Source organism: Aulonocara sp. 'chitande type north' Nkhata Bay, linkage group LG15 (genome assembly GCF_057382095.1).
Source record: "Aulonocara sp. 'chitande type north' Nkhata Bay isolate Kocher_YH1m ecotype deep benthic linkage group LG15, A_spYH_male_GT1.1, whole genome shotgun sequence".
In the NCBI taxonomy this organism is placed as follows: Eukaryota; Metazoa; Chordata; class Actinopteri; order Cichliformes; family Cichlidae; genus Aulonocara; species Aulonocara sp. 'chitande type north' Nkhata Bay.
The window spans coordinates 26,531,574-26,553,226 of record NC_141358.1 but is presented as its reverse complement, the minus strand read 5'-3'; the positions used below and the strand labels follow the sequence as shown (position 1 = coordinate 26,553,226).

At 41.0% G+C, this 21,653-nt stretch overlaps 1 protein-coding gene across 1 annotated transcript in view; it reads right to left on the bottom strand.

The window, feature by feature from the left end:
* LOC147313221 (endothelin-2) overlaps positions 1-21,378 on the bottom strand; it is a 38,013-nt gene extending 16,635 nt beyond the window's left edge. Inside the window, exons 1-2 of the mRNA XM_086265247.1 lie at positions 20,856-21,378; positions 3,753-3,909 (exon numbers count right to left, since the gene is read on the bottom strand). Coding sequence (XP_086121373.1) covers positions 3,753-3,909; positions 20,856-20,916 — 218 coding nt within the window. The 5' untranslated portion in view covers positions 20,917-21,378. The remainder of the gene's footprint in view (positions 1-3,752; positions 3,910-20,855) is intronic.
* Positions 21,379-21,653: the final 275 nt, after the last annotated feature.

Below are 21,653 nucleotides of genomic sequence, written 5' to 3'. Positions count from 1 at the left end.
TTGTTAATCTTTGATTTCATCATGATTTATCACTGCTAGTTTGTTGGTTTCTGTTTCAGTATTTATAGCTCCCTCAGTTCTTTAGGATTTGTACAGCTGACAATAAAGGCTCATTTTTTGTTATCATTCCACCCTTATTTCCATTTGCCTGCATTTGGGTCCCCAGTCTCCCCACGCCTCACCGTCTGCCTCGCCAGATGTGACACAAACATCAATCCCTGAAACTTTCACCAAACGATTATGTTTTACTCATTTGGTGTCTACATCAAACCAAATCATTCCCATAGCACAATTTTCTGTTTTCTCCGCGGTATATGCCTACAGGTCACGCGTGTGGAGGGGCGGCTGATAACACGTTACATTTGGACTTTTTTAAAACTTTTGAATAAAGTCTATTCAGCAGCACAACTCATATCTCACACTGTGTCCTCCCATTAAAATATGACCACGCCATCCCTGACAGCATGTCATGCCGGCAGGCACTGAGTTTGACAGTTAATTATTGGCTCATATTGTCAGTGACAGTGCCAAAATAATAATATGTTTTCTGTTGTCTTGCTGTCAAATAAATGAGTCCAAAAATGAGCAGATGTTAAATAAATTGCGTTTGTTTGAGTTCACTGAAGGTGGTTCTGATCCTGGCGTCTCTCTCTTTAGTTTGGATCACTGCCTTTTTGGATGATCAGACACATCCATCTGTAACTGAGAGGGAAACTCCTCACTGACTTCACTGTTTGTTTGAACACTTGCGAAGGTGAAAATCTGACTTTAAAAACAGCCTTTGTGCTTCAAGTACTCCGAGATTTCTGTTTTCTTCTGGTGTAAAATAGCAGGGAGCCAAAGGATGTCCTTTAAAGGTTACACTGGTGTTACTCGATATTTTCTCTTTAAACAATACAACACGAGTAGAAAAAAACCCAACATTATTTCAGCTTGTTCTGATCTTCTGTCTGTTGCTCTCCTACCGACAGTGTGAACCTTCAAGCGCTGTTCTCAAATGGATAATTTTGTTTAGGTCTACAGATGTGGTTATTTGCAAGAATAAAACATGTTGTTCACTCTGTCGCGTACATGTTAGCAAGGTTACATATTTTAAATGACGCTGTGTGTGAAGAAAAAGGAAATGCACTCGGGACTCCCCAACGCTCTTTAGTGGCATCATTAGTGACAGCGGGTGCTGGCAGTGCTCTTTAAAGCGTCTTTATAGTGAAAGCAGGAAGATTGCATTTTACCACATGGCTATATTTAGAGTGAGCTAACAGTCTGAGACGGTCCCACCACCACTGGAGCCGTTTTTGGCTAACCTCTGGAAGCTATTTTGGTGACTTGTCTTTTTCTACACCAATTAATTTGGAGTGTGACTTACTGGCATGACATGAAACAGCTTACAGTGCAGTAACCAATTCAGGGAAACACTGAACAGCATAATTGCACTTTATCAAAAGGGATGATGCTGTAAATACATATAGTAAAGCTCAAACCAGACTACTTTTTCCATTTTATTATTATTTTATTCTAAGATTTCTACACTATCTTCCACATTTTTACCTTTAAATCTTTTCATCTCATTATTTTGAACAGGGGTAAATTGAGTTATTATTATTATAACTGCGTCTCATTTCTAGAAACAGTTGAGGATGAAATGTCAACACACAAACGGGAGCAGGCTGTGAGGAGTTAAGCAGCTGTGGGCAGATAAAGGTCCGACCATGATTTCAGACTCTCTGTTGAGTTGGTGTTAAAGGGTTAAAAAAAGCTCTTTTGAAACACGGAGAGGAAACTGAGCAGAAACAACCCTTCTTTAGGAAAGGTGTGCTTTCTCATTAGCTCCACCACATCTAAGCGGTTACTCGTTACTTGTGCATACTGAACTAAAATGAAGTTAATTGCTACCAATTGTGAAGGGAGCTGCACGCCTACTTCTTATTTGAGGCCAGCCATTTTAAAAAATATGAACAACTGGACTAGAAAAGACATTCAAGTCAACCCGACATGGCTGTTTCAGGGAACCTTTGTTACTCACTTGTCTCTTCACAGAGTTAAAGAAATGTAGTATTAGTATTAAAGCTCAAATAATCAGGCCCCATTTTATCTTAATGACCTTGTAGTACCATCACACTTGTTGTTTCTAGAGAATTTAAAAGTAGAATGGGAGGGAGAGCCTTCAGTTTTCAGGCCCCTCTTCTGTGGAACCAGCTTCCAGTTTGTATTCAGGACACAGACACTATCTCTACTTTCAAGATTAGGCTTCAAACTTTCCTTTTTGCTGAATCATTAGGGCTGGACCAGGTGACCCTGAATCCTCCCTTAGTTATGCTGCAATACGTGTAGGCTGCCGGGGGATTCCAATGATACACTGTGTGTTTTTTCTTCTCTCACTATGTGTTAATAGACGTCTATGCACTGAATCATACTGTTATTAATCTCTAGCTCTCTTCCACAGTATGTCTTTTATTCTGTCTTCCTTCTCTCACAGCAACTGGTCGCGGCAGATGGCTGCCGCTCCCAGAGCCTGGTTCTGCTGGAATTTTCTTCCTGTTTAAAGGGAGTTTTTCCTTACCACTGTTGCCAAAGTGCTTGCTCATAGGGGGTCATATGATTGTTGAGTTTTTCTCTGTACGTATTTTTGTAGGGTCTACCTTACAATATAAAGTGTCTTGTGTGTTGTTGTGATTTTGGCGCTGTATAAATAAAACTGAATTGAATTGAATTGAATTGAATTGAATTGAAAGGTGAACCAGGCATTAATTAAAGACTTGTTGCAGTGGATGTGACTAAGGCTGAGGAGCTGTTCTGGGGGAACTCTGCCTTTTGCTCTGACCACCTCACATGACCCTGATGTGGATAAGTGGTTGAGTGTACACATGTATGCTCAGTAGGACGGGTGCTGCAGAGTCTGACTCTCTTAAGGAGAAATATGGAAATGAAATGAGAAATGTAGAGAAAATTTCTAGCCTCACCAACCATTCAAGTCTCTGAATGGTTGGTGAATGGTTGCTCCATGTCACCACTTTATCTGCTTCAGACTCAGCAGTGAAGCTAATGTGCTACTGTGCATGTCTTTGGTCTGAGGCAGAATAAGGGGAAAATCACTGAAAATTCAGAAAATCACTGCCTTGACAAAACAGTGAAAGTTAATCTTATTCATGGACTGAAGCTGCTGCAGAAGCCTCCCACCCACGGCCCTGCTAAAGCTGCACGCACAGAGCTTTGTTTATCCTTTGGACAGATTATAGACAACTTCTTTTCTCGGTTTTGTTTTGTCATCACATTTACGGCAGTAAACTTTATCGCAACACTCCAATTTTTCATTACAGAGGAAACAAAGCCATAAAATGTTTAACCCTTGTATGGTGTTCGGGTCTGTGAGACCCGTGTTCAGTTTTTTTCAAAAGAAAAATTAAACAATTAATTATTTTTTCACGTGTAAATGTGTTGTGTCTTTCCACTCACTCCACTTGATTATAACTGATTTATTTATAACATTTTATATAAAAGAAAAACGAGAAGCACATTAATTCATAAATGTGATCTAACAAAGGTAAAGGGAAAAAATTAACCATGTTTGCTGTTCATATGTCTTGTAATTGGGATGAAGTAAACATCTGTTGAGTAATTTAACATAAAATTGTTTGATAGTGTTAATTTGGAAAGCCAAAACTCTAGCGGGTCCACCAGACCCATGAACACTGGCTGTGTAACAAAAATACGAACACCACACAAGGGTTAATTTTGTTCTCTCGCAGACTCACCTCGGGGTGTTGATCCAGACGATGCCAATGTGACAGAAAAAAATGCACTCTTTGTCTTTCTGGTTCTCGCAGGAGCAGCGTTTCTCTCGCCGGTGAGCCATATGGGGGAGCTGCACTGGGGGGCCATCCTCCAGCACAGAGCTCGAAACAGAGAGGGCTGGAACACACAGGCAGGGCAGGGTTATCGGCTATTAATGATCATCTACTCAAGTATGCAGCGATTCTGCTGCTTTGTCATGAGTGGATGAATGAGAGATGTTTGCATTAACTTGAGATTTGAGTTCAGAATTCAAATTTTTACTGCCAATTCTGTTTAGATCAATATTAATGAAGAAGCCGTGTGAAGCAGTTCTCATCTAAAGCTGGTGTTGAGGAGAGAAGCAATCATATTTTATCCACATGTCAGTCTCTTTGTCTCTTTTCTTTACATTTTTGCTGATGATGATCTGTTGTACCTCGAGGTGGAAACATACATTAAAAACTGCCTACACAGCACGTGAATTCCTACAGGTATGTACGTGTTTCAAATGCAAAGAGACGTGAAGCATCAACAGGAAGAGTGGGAATACTGTGGGATCCTTACACTGTGAGCTTGCATGTGCAATTGCCACTGATAATTTGCAAATGCCTAAAAACAATAGACTGTATATAAAATCTGTAGTCATTTTAACAGGACCCATTGGGCAGGTCCAGTGCAAAAAAGCATACGCCCCCTAGTCTGAAATACGAGCATGTATTAAATAAGCATGGCCACTGGGACACGTCAGGAAAGTGTTTACTGGGGCCGTGTATCAACTGAGCAGTAGGGTCAGTTTCTCATAGACCTAAAGAAAAAATGGACATTGCATCCAACTTTCATTCCTATATACTTCCAGTTATTATATCCAGAAACTATAACGCCAGGGTTTGCTCACATCACCAGCCCTGGGGCAGATTGGAAAACTGGTAAAACATGAGACTGAAAATATTGGTTTTAAGATCTAGACTGGGTACAGATATTAATGTTTAAATTTGTATGGTGGTTTATTATTCATTTTATTTTCATTTGCTGCTAATAAGAAATGTCAACATAAATCAACAGGATACAAACGATGGATGGTGAAGACGGTAAACATTAAGAAAGTTCAGATACCCACCATGAGCAGCTTCAAGAGCGGCTTGCATGGCAGTAGAGCCGACTGCAGGATTATAAGTTAATGCATCAACAAAGAGATCCAGCCTGTTGGGGCCATGAATGCCTTTTAGAAATTTCATGGCAATCAATCCAGTACCTGTAGAAATAGCTACTCTTAACCTAACTAGTTCATTCACTCACAGGTTTTCCTTGGGTGCACAACAAAGGAAAGTCTGTGTGCAGCTTTTACTTTGTTAAAGTCGGAAATTACTTTATTCAATTTTATAGTCTCAAGGTCTTCATCAACACCCCAGAAAAGCACATTCACAGCTACAGTCACATGACACCATGCCCTCCAACGGGCCTGGTGTGTTTCCGATAAGAGAGCCAGAGCCGTCATTGCCTTTGTTTTTGTCACCGGAGCGTCGGAACAACTCCCTGTTCCTTCCCACTTAACTTAACACAACTCCCTTAGCATGAATGACATGTAATATTGTACCTGAACATAGACTTACAAACACAAAGACACATGTTTAAAAGCACACGTACACACAGAGAGCCCATAAAGCAGGCAGAACCCACAGACGGCCTTTGATCTTGTTCTCGATGCGCATGGGAGAACGTTTAGGCGTCCAAGAGGGATTTACACGATTTACATGTGGGAGCAAAATAACACCTTTTCTCACAATAAACTTAGGTGTTGCTCTGTTCTTCACCCGGCTGTGTCCCAGAGAATCACAAATATTAAGCAACCTAACTAATAGGGTTCCAACTCCCAGCAACAACAAAAATAAATAAATAAAAAATAGGGAACCACCCTCCACCTCATGATGCTTAATCGACGTAATCAACCTTAATTTGATGCAGTGTGAAAAAAAATGCACAGAAATCAATTATTTCTCAAGAAATATTAAATAGATTCAACATCTTTCTTCAACAAAATTGCAGACTGCACAGATGGTACCTTCCCAAAGGAAAAAGTACTATAGCTTACTAGGGTATATTAGACTTAATAGTTACTATATAGGCAAGGCAAGGCAAGGCAAGTTTATTTGTATAGCACAATTCAACAACAAGGTGATTCAAAGTGCTTTACAGAGACATTAGAAACAAGAACAAATAAAAAGCATGATTTAAAATTGATTAAAACAAGCAAATAAACTAACTAACTAATTAACAAACAAACAAACAAACAAACAAACAAACAACAGTATATAAAATCAAAACAGATAAAATCAGAACAGTAGATAAAATCAGTAGTTAAATGTAAGTTTTGAAATTTAAGCTTAAAGTGTGGATTTGGTGCTTTATTCAAATGCAGCTGAGAACAGGTGAGTCTTCAACCTGGATTTAAATAAACTGAGTGTTTCAGCTGATCTGAGGCTTTCTGGGAGTTTGTTCCAGATATAAGGAGCATAAAAGCTGAATGCAGCTTCTCCGTGTCTAGTTCTGACTCTGGGAACTGATAAAAGACCGGATCCAGATGACCTGAGGGATCTGGATGGTTCATACTGGGTCAGGAGGTCATTGATGTATTTTGGTCCTGAATCATTTCAATGTAAGCAGCTATCTCCTGGAAGTTTTCAGTCTTTTGAATATGTGGCTTTACAGCTGAAGGCCCCATCCAAAGTTGTGTTTCTTAATGTTTACAGGCCTCCCAAATACTGCACAGACTTTTTTAATGACCTCAGTGAACTGCTGTCTGTGATCTGTGTTGATTTTGACTGTGTAATTATTGCTGGGGATTTTAACATTCATGTGGACAACCCTCAGGACAAAGGGACTAAAGACCTGAGTAACACTCTGGGCAACTTTGGGCTGACTCAGCATGTAACAGAGGCCACACATAATAGAGGACACACTCTTGACCTACTGATCTCCAAAGGCCTGAGCATTTCAAAGGTTACTGTGTCTGATGTGGGTCTGTCTGATCATTACTGTGTTTTCTTTGAAAGCAAAATCTCAGCCCACACAAATATATCAACAACAGTGATCACAAAACGGTGTATAACTGAAGACAGTAGTGCAATTTTTAACCAGGTCTTCCCATTAACACCTGACCTGTCCAGAGGGTCAGTCAATGAGCTCGTCAATAGCTTCAATGCTAACATGTTAAATGTAATGGACACTATTGCTCCCATTAAGGTGAAGGTTATCTCTGGAAGGAAAAAGTCTCCATGGAGAAACTCCACACTGGTGAAAAATGAAAAAAGAGAGTGTAGGAAAGCTGAGCGCAGATGGAGAAAAACAAACCTCCAGGTTCATTATGACATTTATAAAGAGAAACTTCACAATTATAATTTACAACTGAGGAATGCAAGGAGGTCCTACTTCTCTGACATCATCACTAAAAACAGCCATAATGCTCGGGTCTTATTTTCTACAGTTGACAGGCTAACAAACCCCCCTGTGTCAGTGGCAGCTGAACTTCATTCGACCATGGCCTGCAATGACTTTGCCAAATTCTTCACTGAAAAAATCCAAAAAATTAGACAAGCAATTGGTACATCAACAGCAGATCCAGGATATGTACTGTGTCCACCAAAAAACTGTTTAAACACCATGAAACAGTTTCAACCTATTAACAGCAAAGACCTGGAGGACATCTTAGGTCAACTGAACTCCTCCTCCTGCTGTTTAGATGTCCTGCCAACAAGTTTTTTCAAAAAGGTCTCAAAGACTTTAGAGTCAGACCTGTTACAGATCGTCAACTTTTCTTTATTATCAGGTGTGTTTCCAGAATCACTAAAAACTGCTGTAATCAAACCTATACTGAAAAAGGACAATCTTGACAAGACACAAATGAACAACTACAGGCCAATCTCAAATCTCCCGTAAGATCATTGAAAAAGCAGTTTCTCAACAGCTCAGTTACTTCTTAAAACAGAATAATTGCTACGATGCCTTCCAGTCAGGTTTTAGACAGAACCACAGCACTGAAACCGCTCTGACCAAAGTGTTTAATGACATATGTCTGAATACAGACAGTGGAAAAATGTCAGTCCTAGTTTTACTGGATCTCAGTGCAGCATTTGATACAGTTGACCACAACATATTACTCAAACGACTGGGGAACTGGACAGGTCTTTCAGGAACTGTACTAAACTGGTTCAAAACATACGTAGAAAACAGGAAATACTTTGTATCAATAGGTAACTTCACATCTGAGCAGACAAGTATCACATGTGGAGTTCCCCAAGGTTCCATCTTGGGACCCCTTCTGTTTAACATCTACATGCTCCCACTGGCACAGATTATAAACAACAACAAAATAAACTATCACAGCTATGCAGATGACACACAAATATATATCACAATGTCACCAGGAGACCGAGGCCCTGTACAGGCTCTTGGTAAATGCATTGAGGAAATCAATGACTGGTTGTGCCACAATTTTCTCCAGCTAAACAAAAACAAAACTGAGGTAATAGTCTTTGGCACCAAAGAAAAACGATTACAGGTCACCAGAGAACTTCAATCTATACATCTAAAAACCACAAACCAGGCGAGAAATTTGGGTGTAGTGATGGATGCAGACCTAAACTTAGAAAAACACATTAAGACAATAACAAAGTCAGCTTACTATCACCTCAAGAATATATCAAGGATAAAAGATCTGATGTCTCAACAGGACCTGGAAAAACTAGTCCATGCATTCATCTTTAGTAGGCTTGATTACTGTAACAGCATCTTTACAGGTCTACCTAAAAAATCAGTCAGACAACTACAGCTCATTCAGAACTCTGCTGCTCGAGTCCTCACTAAAATACTATATACAGTAATGGACTTCTATTCCTTTTACATCAAATTAAAACTTTGGGTGTCAGATAATTATTTATTAAAAGCTCGACATTTTAAATGAAAATAAGAAAGAAAAGTATGTCTTTGTGCCCCCTTTTTCCTGTTAATGCCCTATCGGCCCCCCTGGCTAAACTTTGCTAGATCCGCCCCTGCACAGTTACCAGCGTCAGCTACGTAGAAAAAGATCCTGGTGTAAAAATTAATATTAAATAAATTCTAACAACAGCTTATCAAGCTTAAACGTGCTGCTGTTGTTCAGCCGCTGGTTTCCTCTTTCTGGTGCAAAGTGGGCCAAAAACAAACAAGAGAGACGGACTCGCAACAGAAAAGCCGATCAGCTGATCATTAAGCAGTTTCATGATTGAAGTAGCAGCAGGAGAGGCAGTCGCTTGTTAAGCTTTAGGCAGGAATGCTTTACATTCAGAGATGGACTTACACACTTGCTTTACTTCTCTCGGGGATAACTTTGTCGGAGATGAAATGCCGGGTTGCTAGCGAAGCTCCACATGCTATCCAGACCACCGACAGGTCCCGCATGCCACAGCCGCTCTATCACGTGATGCATACTGCTCCGACGTGCTAACGTTCTGAGGTGAGTTACGGCGTGTTGCAAGTTTTGTGAGGTGCTTTCGTGATATTTAATGGATCGGATTACATTTTTTATTTTTCTCCGATATCCGATCCAGTAATTTAGGTCAGTATCGGACCGATACCGATACGTAACATCGGATTGGTCCATCTCTAATTTCAACTAACCCCAGCCGTCATCAGCAGGATGAGCATTCTCAGACACACCAGTCAGTGGAGGCCCTTTTACTACAATAAGCATCCCAGTAAAACACTTCTCAAGCAACATTTTCAAAATACTTTTGGGGGATGCTGAGATTTATAATCTCTCCAGGATTTTCTGGGACTACCCGGAGGTAAACCAGCACGGAAAACCTCCAATAAAAGGCAACATTAAATGGCTCTTTTTAAGTGGCAGATTCCAGATGCCAAAACTTCTTGCTCTGTATCTGAGACTGAGCCTAGCCCGCCTACGCTCAAATCTAATTTTGCGTCACATTTTTAACACATATGCATGCACTTTGCACTGATACAGAGCATTTTGTATATTCTGGGCAGCAGGGTGCTGTCATGGAGGAGTGAGGAGGTTTTATTTAGGCAAGTACAGACCGGGAACCACACAAAGCTACCTGCTGCTGTTTGCAACGTCATGTCGAAGTTATGTGTGTGTTTTTGCACACCTGAATGCTTCAGTGCCAGACAGACACATCTGTCAGCACAGCAGCTTTCTGCCAGACATCATTACGATATCAGACACAACACGATGAAGAGGATAATGGATCTCCTGTTCTGCTTTACTTCACAGTGCTCGGATCTTATTTTTAACCCACGGTCTTTGTGGTAATGCCAAAGTATATTCTGAAAAGGATCTGTGATAACTTTCTTTAAGAGGAAACCTTCGGACTGATTGAAACACTGAATGTGAATAAAATGCCTTGACAAGAAAACTCTACAAAATGTAAAATGATTTTAATCCCAGCTTAGCTTCAACTTCCTAATAGCACTTCAGGCTTGATCCAGACTTCCTGACCTCACAGTGGGGTCGACACCACAGATGTTTCACATCACCTTACTGGTTGGTAGAAACTGAGCTGAGGCGTGATCAGCGGAGTTTCAGTCAAAGCAAGAATGTCAAATAAAAAACTGAATCTTTGTTTAAAGATAAAAACAACTGTTAATCTGACAGAAGAAAAATGACCTGTAAAGTGTCCTTCCTCTTTATGTAACTGAAGCTGGTGCAAGTACACCAGGAATTATATTTATTATTAGTTATTAGTCAAGGTAAAATAAAAAATCAGTTCTGCTTCGGTTAAAAGTTTTTGGGAAACTTCACGTCTCAGTGTTTCTGCATCTGGAGTTTTGCAGCAGGAAGGCACATTAAACAAACACATTTTCCAAACTGGTTTGCACAGTTACTTCTCGGGCAGCCAAGTCCAACTCACCTGAACTGAGGGACTTTCTCGATACTGAGGCTTGAATCCATTTGGCATGGAGATTTCACACTTTTTATCCATGGTCCTCACATTTCCTCCTAAAAACACACATGCTTGAGTGTGACCTTTACGTACTGTACATAGACGAGGTTAGACAAGCAGCTTAGAGGTTTCAATCCTGGCCTGCATGAGGAAACAGTCAAATAATGCTGTCTCTCAGATGACTTCAGAGATTTGTCAGGTTAAATCTCTGTCATCAAAACTAAATTCCTCAATAAAGACTTTCAACTGCTTGAAAGGCCACTCATTTGCATCGAAAGCTAAAAAGACAATATGACACTAACCAGTTTCACATTTTGTGATATTGAATTATCATATTCCTATTTAGTCATTATTATTCATCTTTTCCGAGGCTGTGCCAGAGGATGACTGAGTGAGTGTTGCTTCCAAAATGTCACTTTGGAGCACTGATGTCGAGTCCAAAGGCCAGAAATATGCCAGAAAAAAAACAAACTGGCATCAACGTCGACCTTGCCTCTCTCAGTTTGAACACGTGGCACCCAGCTGTGCGGTGGCTCGAGTTTCTCCATCATTGCTTTTATATTCTTTAACAGAATATATAATACACATGTTTTATGTGTATGTACAGCATCAAAGATTGATGTACAGATGCAACCAGCCTCGCTGGTTTGCATCTTTTGAACAGGGAGATGTCTCCATCGCTCATTTGTCCTGTAAACCTCTGATTAAGTTAAGACATCTGACTGAAGACAAAAGAAGCAGCTTGTTGTAATTACTGCAAAATCGGAGACATGGGCACTGATTGAGCGGTCTGCAGAAAGGATAGAATAATACTAATAATGACAGAGTGCAGCGTGCAGATGTTTGCAGCACTGAGCGTATCGCGAATCCTCAAGTTTGTCGGGGGAAAAAAAAGTGAACTTTTCAGTGCCACCACCTGTCGGTGCCTTTCGCTTCATCCTCACTAACGTTTTGATTTCAGGGCTGAGATCTGTCAAGAAGAAAATTGAAATATCATTTATCATTTTTATTTTATCATCGCAGCCTTCTTTGAACTTATCACCTTATTTAATTAAATACTCCTTTTTGTATGACAAAGGCCAAGATTTTATGACTATATCATAAAGACAAAATGACCTCTGCTGAATGAGGTAAGGACAACCTCCTGGGGCAATTTTAGGCCACCTAAGGGTTATAGTTAGGGGTCTGATATTGACTGATGGTAGACACTCAATGGATCACTCACACTCACACTGGGTTGGTGCACAGTCCCAAAGACGTTTGTGTTAATTACAATGCTCACAAACCTGCAGAGACAGAGGAAATACAGGGACTGCTAAGTCTGCTTAGGCTGAGCATCTTTAGTTGATTCCAGATGTTTTTCAAGCCTTCAAGTTTCAGGTTTTGTTTGTCTTGGGCAGAAGCCAATGAGAGCTAAGCATCTAACTGTGCCAGAAATAAACGAACAAAAACTGGGTGGGCATCAGAGCTTCTCGTGTTAATTCAGTCACAAGCAGAAAATATCTAAGAGGAACGTGTCATAGAGAACAAAAGTAAAATGAAAAGACAATTTAATTCACGAGCTGGGTAAGAAGTCACATCATGTATCACAAAAGTCACGCAACACCACTTTGAGTTTATTCTTCCTGCAGAGCTCACTGTGTGGAACAAGGTGCCAAAATGTTCAGTCAGCACCTTGGGTTCGGTTCTTGTCTGGTTAGTGTCATTTCCAGAACCTGAGTTGCAAACTGATGCTTTCTGCCACTAAAACATCATAATGTGAGCTTTGAGAATCTTAATATCAGTCTTAGCAAACATTTGAATCGATAATTCAGATCCATCAGTCGTTTGCATATCAGGGAACATTTCAAAGCAGCTGTGACAGATAAAAGTAACACAAATACAATACAAAAGAGACCATGAACGTGATGCTCTTAATGAATGCCAGAACAATACTACTACTACTAGTTATAATAATAATGATAATAATACTAATAATAAGAAGAAGAACAACAACATATCAGACTGATCTTGAGCTCGGCATAATAAATTTTACACACACTATGGGGGAAGCACTGTCCCTGAAATCTTACTTGGATATTTGCCAGTCTTGTTCTCTATAGGAGCATGAGTGATATCAGACTTCAAGCTGAAAGTTGGTTCTTTATTGTTTCCTTGCCACAGGCAGTGAATTACACTTTATGGATGTAAACATTTAAACTTTTCCTGGACCTTATGATTTCGTCTCTGTATTTGGCACCCTTTCAGTCCTTTAAGCAGCTCTCAGTGTGATGCACATTTCCTTTCCCATAATTTGCATTTAGTATTTTGTGATCCTTTAGCACAGGTATCCACATGCCTGTGCATATGAACCTGCATACTTTACATACATGTGCAAGTATTCATGCAAGCTCGTGTGCTATTTTGCATCTTTGGCTTAAGAACAAAAATAAAATCATGGGAAATACCAAGAGGCAAACCCCCTGTTCAGGGTCCTGCATCGTGTGCGGACTGCTGAGCCAAAGTTTAATTTCTTGCCCCTGTTATGAGAGGGTCTGGTAGGCTCCGCGGGGTTTGACAATATTTGACAATATACACATGGATCAGCTGCTAATCCACGAGCTGGTTGTTTGGACTGGCAGAAGTCAGTGCACAGGTACAAACCTCTCAGCCAGGAAAAGACTGTAACATTCAGTCCTTTGAATTCTTCAGCATTCATAAACACTTGAAAAGAAACAGAAGGTATGCAGTGGTTTTGTGTAAGAAGTAAAACACTGTATTTAGTTTGAGCGCACTCTTGGGCATTGTCTCTGAACATTCTACCCTTGGCGGGCACAACGTTCGGAGATTATAAAAATGTACTGAGGCCAACATTAAAGCCAGAGTAAACTCCCAGCCTAATTTGGGGCCGTTGAAGCCCCAGTGTCTCCAGTTTTATGTCACGAAAGGCAGAATAAAATTACACTTGAGAGTTTAAAAACAAAATACACTTTCCATCAACCATCCCTGATGAAACTCTGACGTCCACCCTGGACATGTTGCTTTGTCAGAGACCTTCTGACCTCCCGACTGAGCACAGGTGAGCACAGAGCGAAGAACGGCGAGCGTCAAGTTAGTGATTATGATGACACCTGAGCTCCAGAAGGTAGCCTGACTTTATCCTTGTGTTGACGCACAGGTTGCAGTTTGACGGAGAAATTAACCCTTTCATGTTATTTGCCAAAACATTAGAGATTTGTGACTTTTTGAAGATTGTCTTTGTAGATTTTTAAGCTTTTTACCAAACAGCTGTTTGACAGCTGATGGCTTGTTTCATTCCAAAATATTTGGGATAGGAAATGTAAACGAGGGTTACATAGTGGCATGAAGATTGTGTTCAAGGATTAGTAAAATGAATAAAATAAATGAAAAAATAAATTTTTTAAAAATTCCCAAATATTTTAGTAAAGTGTTGTGCCCTTGCTACCAGAACAGTTGATCTGCTCTTAGCTACTGACTGTCCAAATCTGCTGATCTCTGTTGGAGACACCAACACCATTCTTCCAAATTCTTTTACTTCATTTGTTTCATTCTAAAGTCAGCTGGCCTGAAATCCGGTGAGTGCCCAGGGTACAAGTCCAAACATTTCTTCCTAATCTAATCATTTAGTGGACTGGGGCATCATTATCCCAGGAGAGAAAGGTGATATGAGTTATTACTTTGCATTGATTTGCAGTGACCAGTCTCACTATAAGGAAAAATGGACAGGAACAGAAAAGTAGGGCTCAAACTGTAAGGGTCAGGGTTGTAGTTTTTCTTTCAAATTACCACCCATCTGCACATTTTCAACCAGCTCAGGCTGTTTCTGTTGTTATACAGGCTGTTAGGTTTTATTTAGTGTCCTCAGTGCTCGAAGACAAAGGCTGTGTCATGGTCCTGGGTCGTTGACCCAGCGTTTTGCGTTTTTTCTGATCTGTATTAGTTAGGGTTAACCTGAAGTTTGGTGTATTGTCAGCCCTACCTGTGTCTGTCCTTGGTGCTCTGTTCATGTCCCCGTGTTGTGTTGTACATCAGTCTGTTTCCTGTTTTATTTTGAAGGCTCGTGTTCTGGATTTCCTGTTCTGTTCTGAAGGTCTGTGTCTGTTATTGTGTTCAGCTTGTCTCCTCCGGTCCCCAGGTGTATTAGGTTCAGCTGTTCTTCCCTCCTGTGTGTGATTACCTGATTACCTTGTGTGTGTATATTTAGTGGGTGTCGGTCTGTGTTCGTTGTCGGCTCGTCTGCACTCATCCGTGTATTTCTGCGTATCTCTGCATTCATCTGCGGTCCATGGTGTCCTGTCTCTGCGTCCCTCTGCCCCGCACCCCCTTTGTACGGTCTCAGGTTTGCTATTTAGTTTCTCCCAGTTTAGGTTTCCGTTTGTAAAGTACTCGTTTTACAAACGTTGCCTGTTTTTGTCACCACCACCTTTGTAAATAAAACATCACTCGTATCATCAGTTTGCTGCATCTTGGGTCCTCCTTTTCCTCCACACCACACGGCTCCCTCCGCCAGCCGTGACAGGCTGTGGTGTTGTCTTGTGATTTCAAAGTGCTGCTTTCTCCAGCAATCCCTAATAAGGCTCAGATGTCTGGCTGTGATAGACAAATACAAAACACGCAGCACAGATTAAGACCAACGGGAAGGTGGAGGTCCTCACGCTAACAAAGACTCTACCCAAACTATATTTGTTTAAGATGATGGAGGTAGCATGTACCCAGTAATTCAGTATGCTAAATATTTCATGGAAAAGGCAGCTCCTCGCCTCACCTCAGTCATAAGTAGTACCCTGTGACAGTAATGAGCATGCACACTGCTGAACAAGAGGAAATGAGTAGATTGAGTGTTGGTCAGGACACCCGAAACCACAAGTACTATTTCATAATGACGATTTCAACTGATGTAGAAACAGGAAGAACGCTGGTGTTTCTCAGAATGTGCTCACACTTTATGACAAACCTCAGTAATTCTTGTTTCATAGAGAAGATGTTCAGCCAACTTCCATTTATATTTTCCTTTTAACTGCACACTGCTCGAAATGATTACAACGGTTAGCTCTAGCTTGTGGTGTGTAAATGTAAAAGAAAACTTGCAACTGCAAGTAGCCACCCCGTCCCTTAACCTTTAAGATCTACCTGAGGATGTGGGTTTTCATTCAGCAACACCAAGAGGGTCATACTGTAATGCTGCACCAAATCCTGTTCTTACCAGGATTACACATAAATGTGCCCAGCTGTACTTCAGCTGGCTGGCCTGTGGCATGCTAAATTAGACTTGGTGTCAGGCTTCTTTGACACGTACTGTACATGTGACAACATTTTTATTATCACAAATATAAATTCATCATGCAAGAATGAGCATAAAGTATGATTTAAATTTGTTATGCTTGTAAATTCTTTTGAGAAGATCGGCTCTGTAAGCCATTGTAAGCACTGCGTGTGGTTCAAGCCAACAAACCTAAAGACCAAACCAGGAATGTTATCTTTGAGAACAGAGGGGTCACTGGTCTGCTGCTACCTAGACTGGTTATTCCACTTTATGTCTGTGGTGTTTCAAAAGTTTAAATGAGTTCAAATCACAAATAACTCTTTAAAACACCCGATAATGTGTTTGTCCTTCATCGCCTGCACCATGAAATGAGTCTGTTTGACAAACCATGATTTTTTTGCCAGTGTTTCAATTCAATATTTGTATATTAAAATAATTAATGAATTTTTATTCACTTTGTAGGCACCTTTATCAAGCCTACAAAGCTTTCTTTGTAAATGACTCTTCTATAATAGAAAGCCTGGTTTAGACTTGTGCAGGAAATTTAGGAGTATGAAAACACAACACAGCCCTGGTTTTAGAAATGAAAGATCCACAATCCAGTTCTGCAGGTAGACCTATTCAAAAAGTTAAATATCCCAGCCTGCTTCGATTTTTAAAGTTCCTGGCAGGCTCAAACTATACCTCGGGCTAATGTGAAATAATGTCCTTTTGTATTTTTTAAAATTACTTCTTCCTTCTGTGAGGGCCTTACCATCAAGGTTTCTGAAAACATTTTATTAGCTGCTTCACAAAGATATCTGGGGATTGAATGTGCTAACAGTCTGAAGAACACCTAAACCAGGCATTGTTACCCAAACTCAGCTAAAGACCAGATTATACCAGCTTTCATTAAATCCACAGTTTTACTTGACTCATCAGTCATTTGAAAAAGAATTAATTTTCAATGAAAAGGGTTTTACCGCACAGTCCTTAACATGTACAGCTGTAAGACTTATTTCCTCAGCAGCCCTCAGGTATGTTAGCTGGAGGCTACAAGAGGTCGTTTTGTGTTCATGGTTGGATTTCTGTGTGGCTCAAACTCAGCTTCACAGACTAAATCGTCCCATCTTACCCGTCTATGGTGATTTTTCATTTTTATGGGCCAATGATTTTTTTATTTTTTTTGGTAACGGTATAAACAATGAAAGGTGGTGGATTGGCCAGATGCTGGCCGGTGTGTAAAAATAACTCAGTTGTTTGGTGGTGGCTATCGCGGAGCTTCCACAGATTCAGTAACATTAGCAAGTGGTGGAGGACAGCAGGAGGATGAGAGAAAGGGGAGGCAGGAGGAGGAGAGACCCGAGGCGGCCGCCGGTCCGAGTGTCAGGTGAACTGAACTTCAGGTAAGAAGTAATGACCTGCAGTCTATCTGGGTCAGATATAAACCAAGTTTAGGTGGAGTTTATTTTCGTTGTGCTGACTTTTTACAGTCAGTTACAATAACTCTTACTGCGTACTAGCTAGCATGACGGAGTTTCTATACAGCTGGGTGGGTGCTATGATGTTACTGATAGTGAACTTTATTTTATTCATAAGGTTAGTTATTAGAGTTGCCAACCGTCCTGTAAAAACTGGAATCGTCCGGTATTCAGAGAAAATATTACGCATTTTGTATTGAGCTGAAAAGGAACACAGTTTGTCCCGGACTTCAGCTAGGATGGAAAAAGACACAAAGCTGGAGTTATTCTGTCTTTACGCTGCACAGCTGCCTCTTCTTCGCTCATTCTTTGCCCTCCCTCTCCTGTTTCTACTTCAATGAACATGATCATGAAACTGATCAATGATCAGCTGATCGGCTTTTCTCTCTCGTTTGTTTATTGCCCACTTTGCGCCAGAAAGAGGAAACCAGCGGATGTCGCGTTAAACAACAGCAGCACATTTAAGCTTGATCAGCTGTTAGAATTTATTTAATATTGGTGTCTTATACAGCACTCCTCTACTCAGAGCACTTTATATGGCTTGCCTCATTCACACGAAAACATCTTCTATGTATTCCCTAACTACGTGCTATCTATCTGTCTGTCTACCTATCTATCATTCAAACTCCAGTGCAGGAAACCTGGGGTTATTACTAGGGATGGGTACCGGTGTCCGGTGCCATGATGGCACCGGTTCTGACATAAACGGTAGTAACCAGACCGAAAAGCAGCGCACATTTCGGTGCTTTATTTCGGTGCTTTTTTTTCCTGAGCTGTGATACACTTTAGATTCTAGCCAATCATTTTACGTTTCCGAGGATAGTAGGCGGGGCCAGGTACGTACGTTCTGTTAGAGCAGAGCTACAGATTAAAAATGTCCAAGGCGAAGCGGTCAAAAGTCTGGCTGTACTTCACAGCAAAATATGCAAACTCAGCAGCAACAAGTGCTTTAAGTTGATACTGTGATACTGTCAAAGGAGGTAACACCTCAAATCCGATGAAACACCTGGCGACGCATAGCGTTTTTTTTAAAAGCCCAGAAATGCGCCGTATTTGATAGCTTGCTGCGAGACCTCACACGAGCACATCTACTGCGGGTGGGTTGCCTGTTATGCAACATCCCCCAAAAACACGAAGAGGAGAGTCCTGGCCCCTAGCCCTGCCAGTGTAGCAGAAATGATGACGGATGATGGTGGCAGCAGCCGTTCTTCTCTGCGTGAGTAGCTAATTTACGTTGAGTAGGCTAACCACGTTATTACATTAATGCATGTAAGGTGAACTAGCAAACATCATCATAGCTACATGCGGCTGTCCTCTTGTTTGATGGCAGATACTCCCTTCACCCTGGCTAAAAAGGCTAAAATGACCAAAGAAAAAGTGGAAAACAGTTAAACATGAGAGGTTTAGGACAAAGTTTGTGTTTTTTCCATTGTTTAAGCACTGCTTCCATCCAAGAGTGATACCATATATGCCCCATAGCTGCAGAAAAGGCTAACATTGTTATATTTTTACAAAAACCAGCTGAACATGTGAGGTTTTTGGACAAAGTTTGTGTTCTCCATTCTTTAAGCACCGGTTTGAGCACCGTTTGAGCACCGGCACCGTTTCAAAAGTACCGATTTGGCACCGGTATCGGATAAAACCTAAACGATACCCATCCCTAGTCATTACCCAAAGATATTTGGCATGCAGACTCGAGCAGACAGGGATCGAACCACTAACCTTCCAATTAGAGGGTGATCTGAGCTACAGCCACCTCCAAGTGAACAGCTCTCTGAACTGAGAAAGAGTGAACAGGTATGGCTTATTTATAAGGGTTCCCAGGAGAAAGGCTCTTCTGTAAAAGAAAGTACTTTGCTTGGAGAGCACTAACTGTGAAGCATGGTGGTAGAAGGGTGACAGTTTGATCTTGATTTGCAGCAACAGGCACTTTGCAGTCATTGAATCCACTGTGAACTTACCTACATAGCAATGTATTCTAGAGTCAGTGTGAGGCCTAAAGTTTGGACTAAAGCTTGGCCTAAAACAGACAGTGATCCCAAGCACAGCAGCAAATCTCCAACAGAATGTCTGAAAAAGAAAAGTACTGAGGTAATGCAATGACCCAAGGTCTGCAATGATCCAAAGTCCAGACCGCAACCTGACTCTAATGCTGTGGTGGGTCCTTAAGAGTGCTGTGCATGAATGAAAGCCCGGCAACTTCAAAGACCTGAAGCAAGTCGACAATATGCAAAGAAAGGTGAAACCATCGTGATGCTGCTCACTGGGGTTTCGTATTTTGAACCTACAGTTTATTCCAGTATTATTCTCATTGGTGTTTTGGTCCCAGAAAAGATCACATTTGGCGGTGTTTTACTATAACCAGACCAGCCGTTTTAAAACACAAAGCAATCCTGTGTTGGAAGATGGTGACGTTGGAAAGTTACTTTTAGTTCCAGTTTCATCAACATTGAAGAGTGAGAGAAGTATAAATGCACTTTTGACATTTTTAGCCTGAATTAGACATATTCTTTTTAAATTTGACCTCTATCATGTTTGAAGTGTGAGGCGGCCTTCCACAGCTATCTGTTCGTAGGACCTTCAACACAGGAATTTGCTGAAAGAGCAAGGGTATGATTATATACAGGTCACAGGGTGCCGTGACACTGACACTGTAAAACTTCATCATCCAAGAGCTAGAAAGCGACAACAGAGGGAGTCCTTACACGCTACGTGACCTCTGATTGCTTTTTGAATAATAAAATGTCACGATGAGCTCGACTGTGGAAACCAGAGAGCAGAGCGCCTAGCTGCAGATCTCATTATACAGCCTCACAGTCCTGATGTTGTTTCTGCTTTCAATTAAAATATGAATAATGTGAACATTAAAATATTGAGGTTGCAGTGCTTTCATGTCATGAAAAATAGCGTGTAGTGCTGTGGATTTTTCCTTCATGAAAATGAATAAATTCATAATTTATTGACATCTCAAACACTGTTTAAATATTCCTAATCGATTTTTGATACTTGATTTGCAGAAGCTGTGACGGTATTAAAAATGAGCAGTATTTATGTAAGAGATACAGAAAAAGGTCATTATTTTTTATTTAACCACTTTTGTTTATTATTTTTGTAAGCTTGATAACTCTTTTCTACCTTTTATTAATTTCAGGGCTCCAAAATTAACAAGTTGCCATGGTAGTCCACAAACCTGTTTATTAACTCACTGGCTAATAAAATCAAACTGAGTCCTGAAAGGGGAATAAAAATTTATCAGCGTCTGGAGAAATACTTAGATCTCAAAGAATAACATATTCCTTAATTTGCTTAGTGATGCATTGTCTTTTAAGAGGATCATGTAAATTATACCATGTAAACAGAGTCCTTACATCCCACCCATCTAGTAACAAACATCTAATTGGACAGATATAAAAACGGGTTTACCTTCGCTGTGCTGGATCAACATTAGAGCCGTGAAGAGGAGACAAATGTAGGTGAGGTCCATCCTGTTGATCTCCTCAGCATCCAGGTGAGAAATCAAAGGAGCAAAAGCACCTTGGCTCCTCGTAAAGTTCCTCGCAGCAGCTGGAGGAGCTGAAGCAGCAGAGCAGAGGCTCCTGCTGAATCAAAACCTAACCTAAGTGTTTCCAGTGAGCACCTAAGAAGACGAAGAATGGGCTCCGAGGGTTTGTTTCAAATGTCCAGTCAGGTAACGCGCTGTGTACAGCTGCCTCCCAGGTGCAGCACTGAGAGGAGTGTGGTGCTGGGTTTAATCCCAAGGCTGCTGCGGTTTCCAGACGGAGGGAGGATAATGTGACGATCTGTTATGAGCTGCATCAAAACAGATGGAGAGAAGTGACTGCGAGAGGAGGAGGAGGATACAACGGGGAGGCTGGCTCTGCACTGAGACACCTTCACAGCTTGAATGTCATTAATCACAGCCTCCTCCTCCTGTGGTTCAGCCATGTCATGCTCTCATGCTTGCCGCGTCCCTCACTAGTCTCTTTCATCTTCTCGCCTCTTTTTTTCTTTGTGTAAGCTGAATTGTGACGCTCGCCTCCCTGGGATCTCCTCACAGAGTGCTCTACATGTGTGGAACAGCCCAGCTTGCTATTTTAGGCACACACGTCTTTATCTGTGTGGGGCAACACATGCATACATGTATAGTTGTCATCCTGCCCCTTTTGCAATATTCCTTCACCCTCACTGAATTATTATCCCACCAGCAGCTGGAGTAAAACC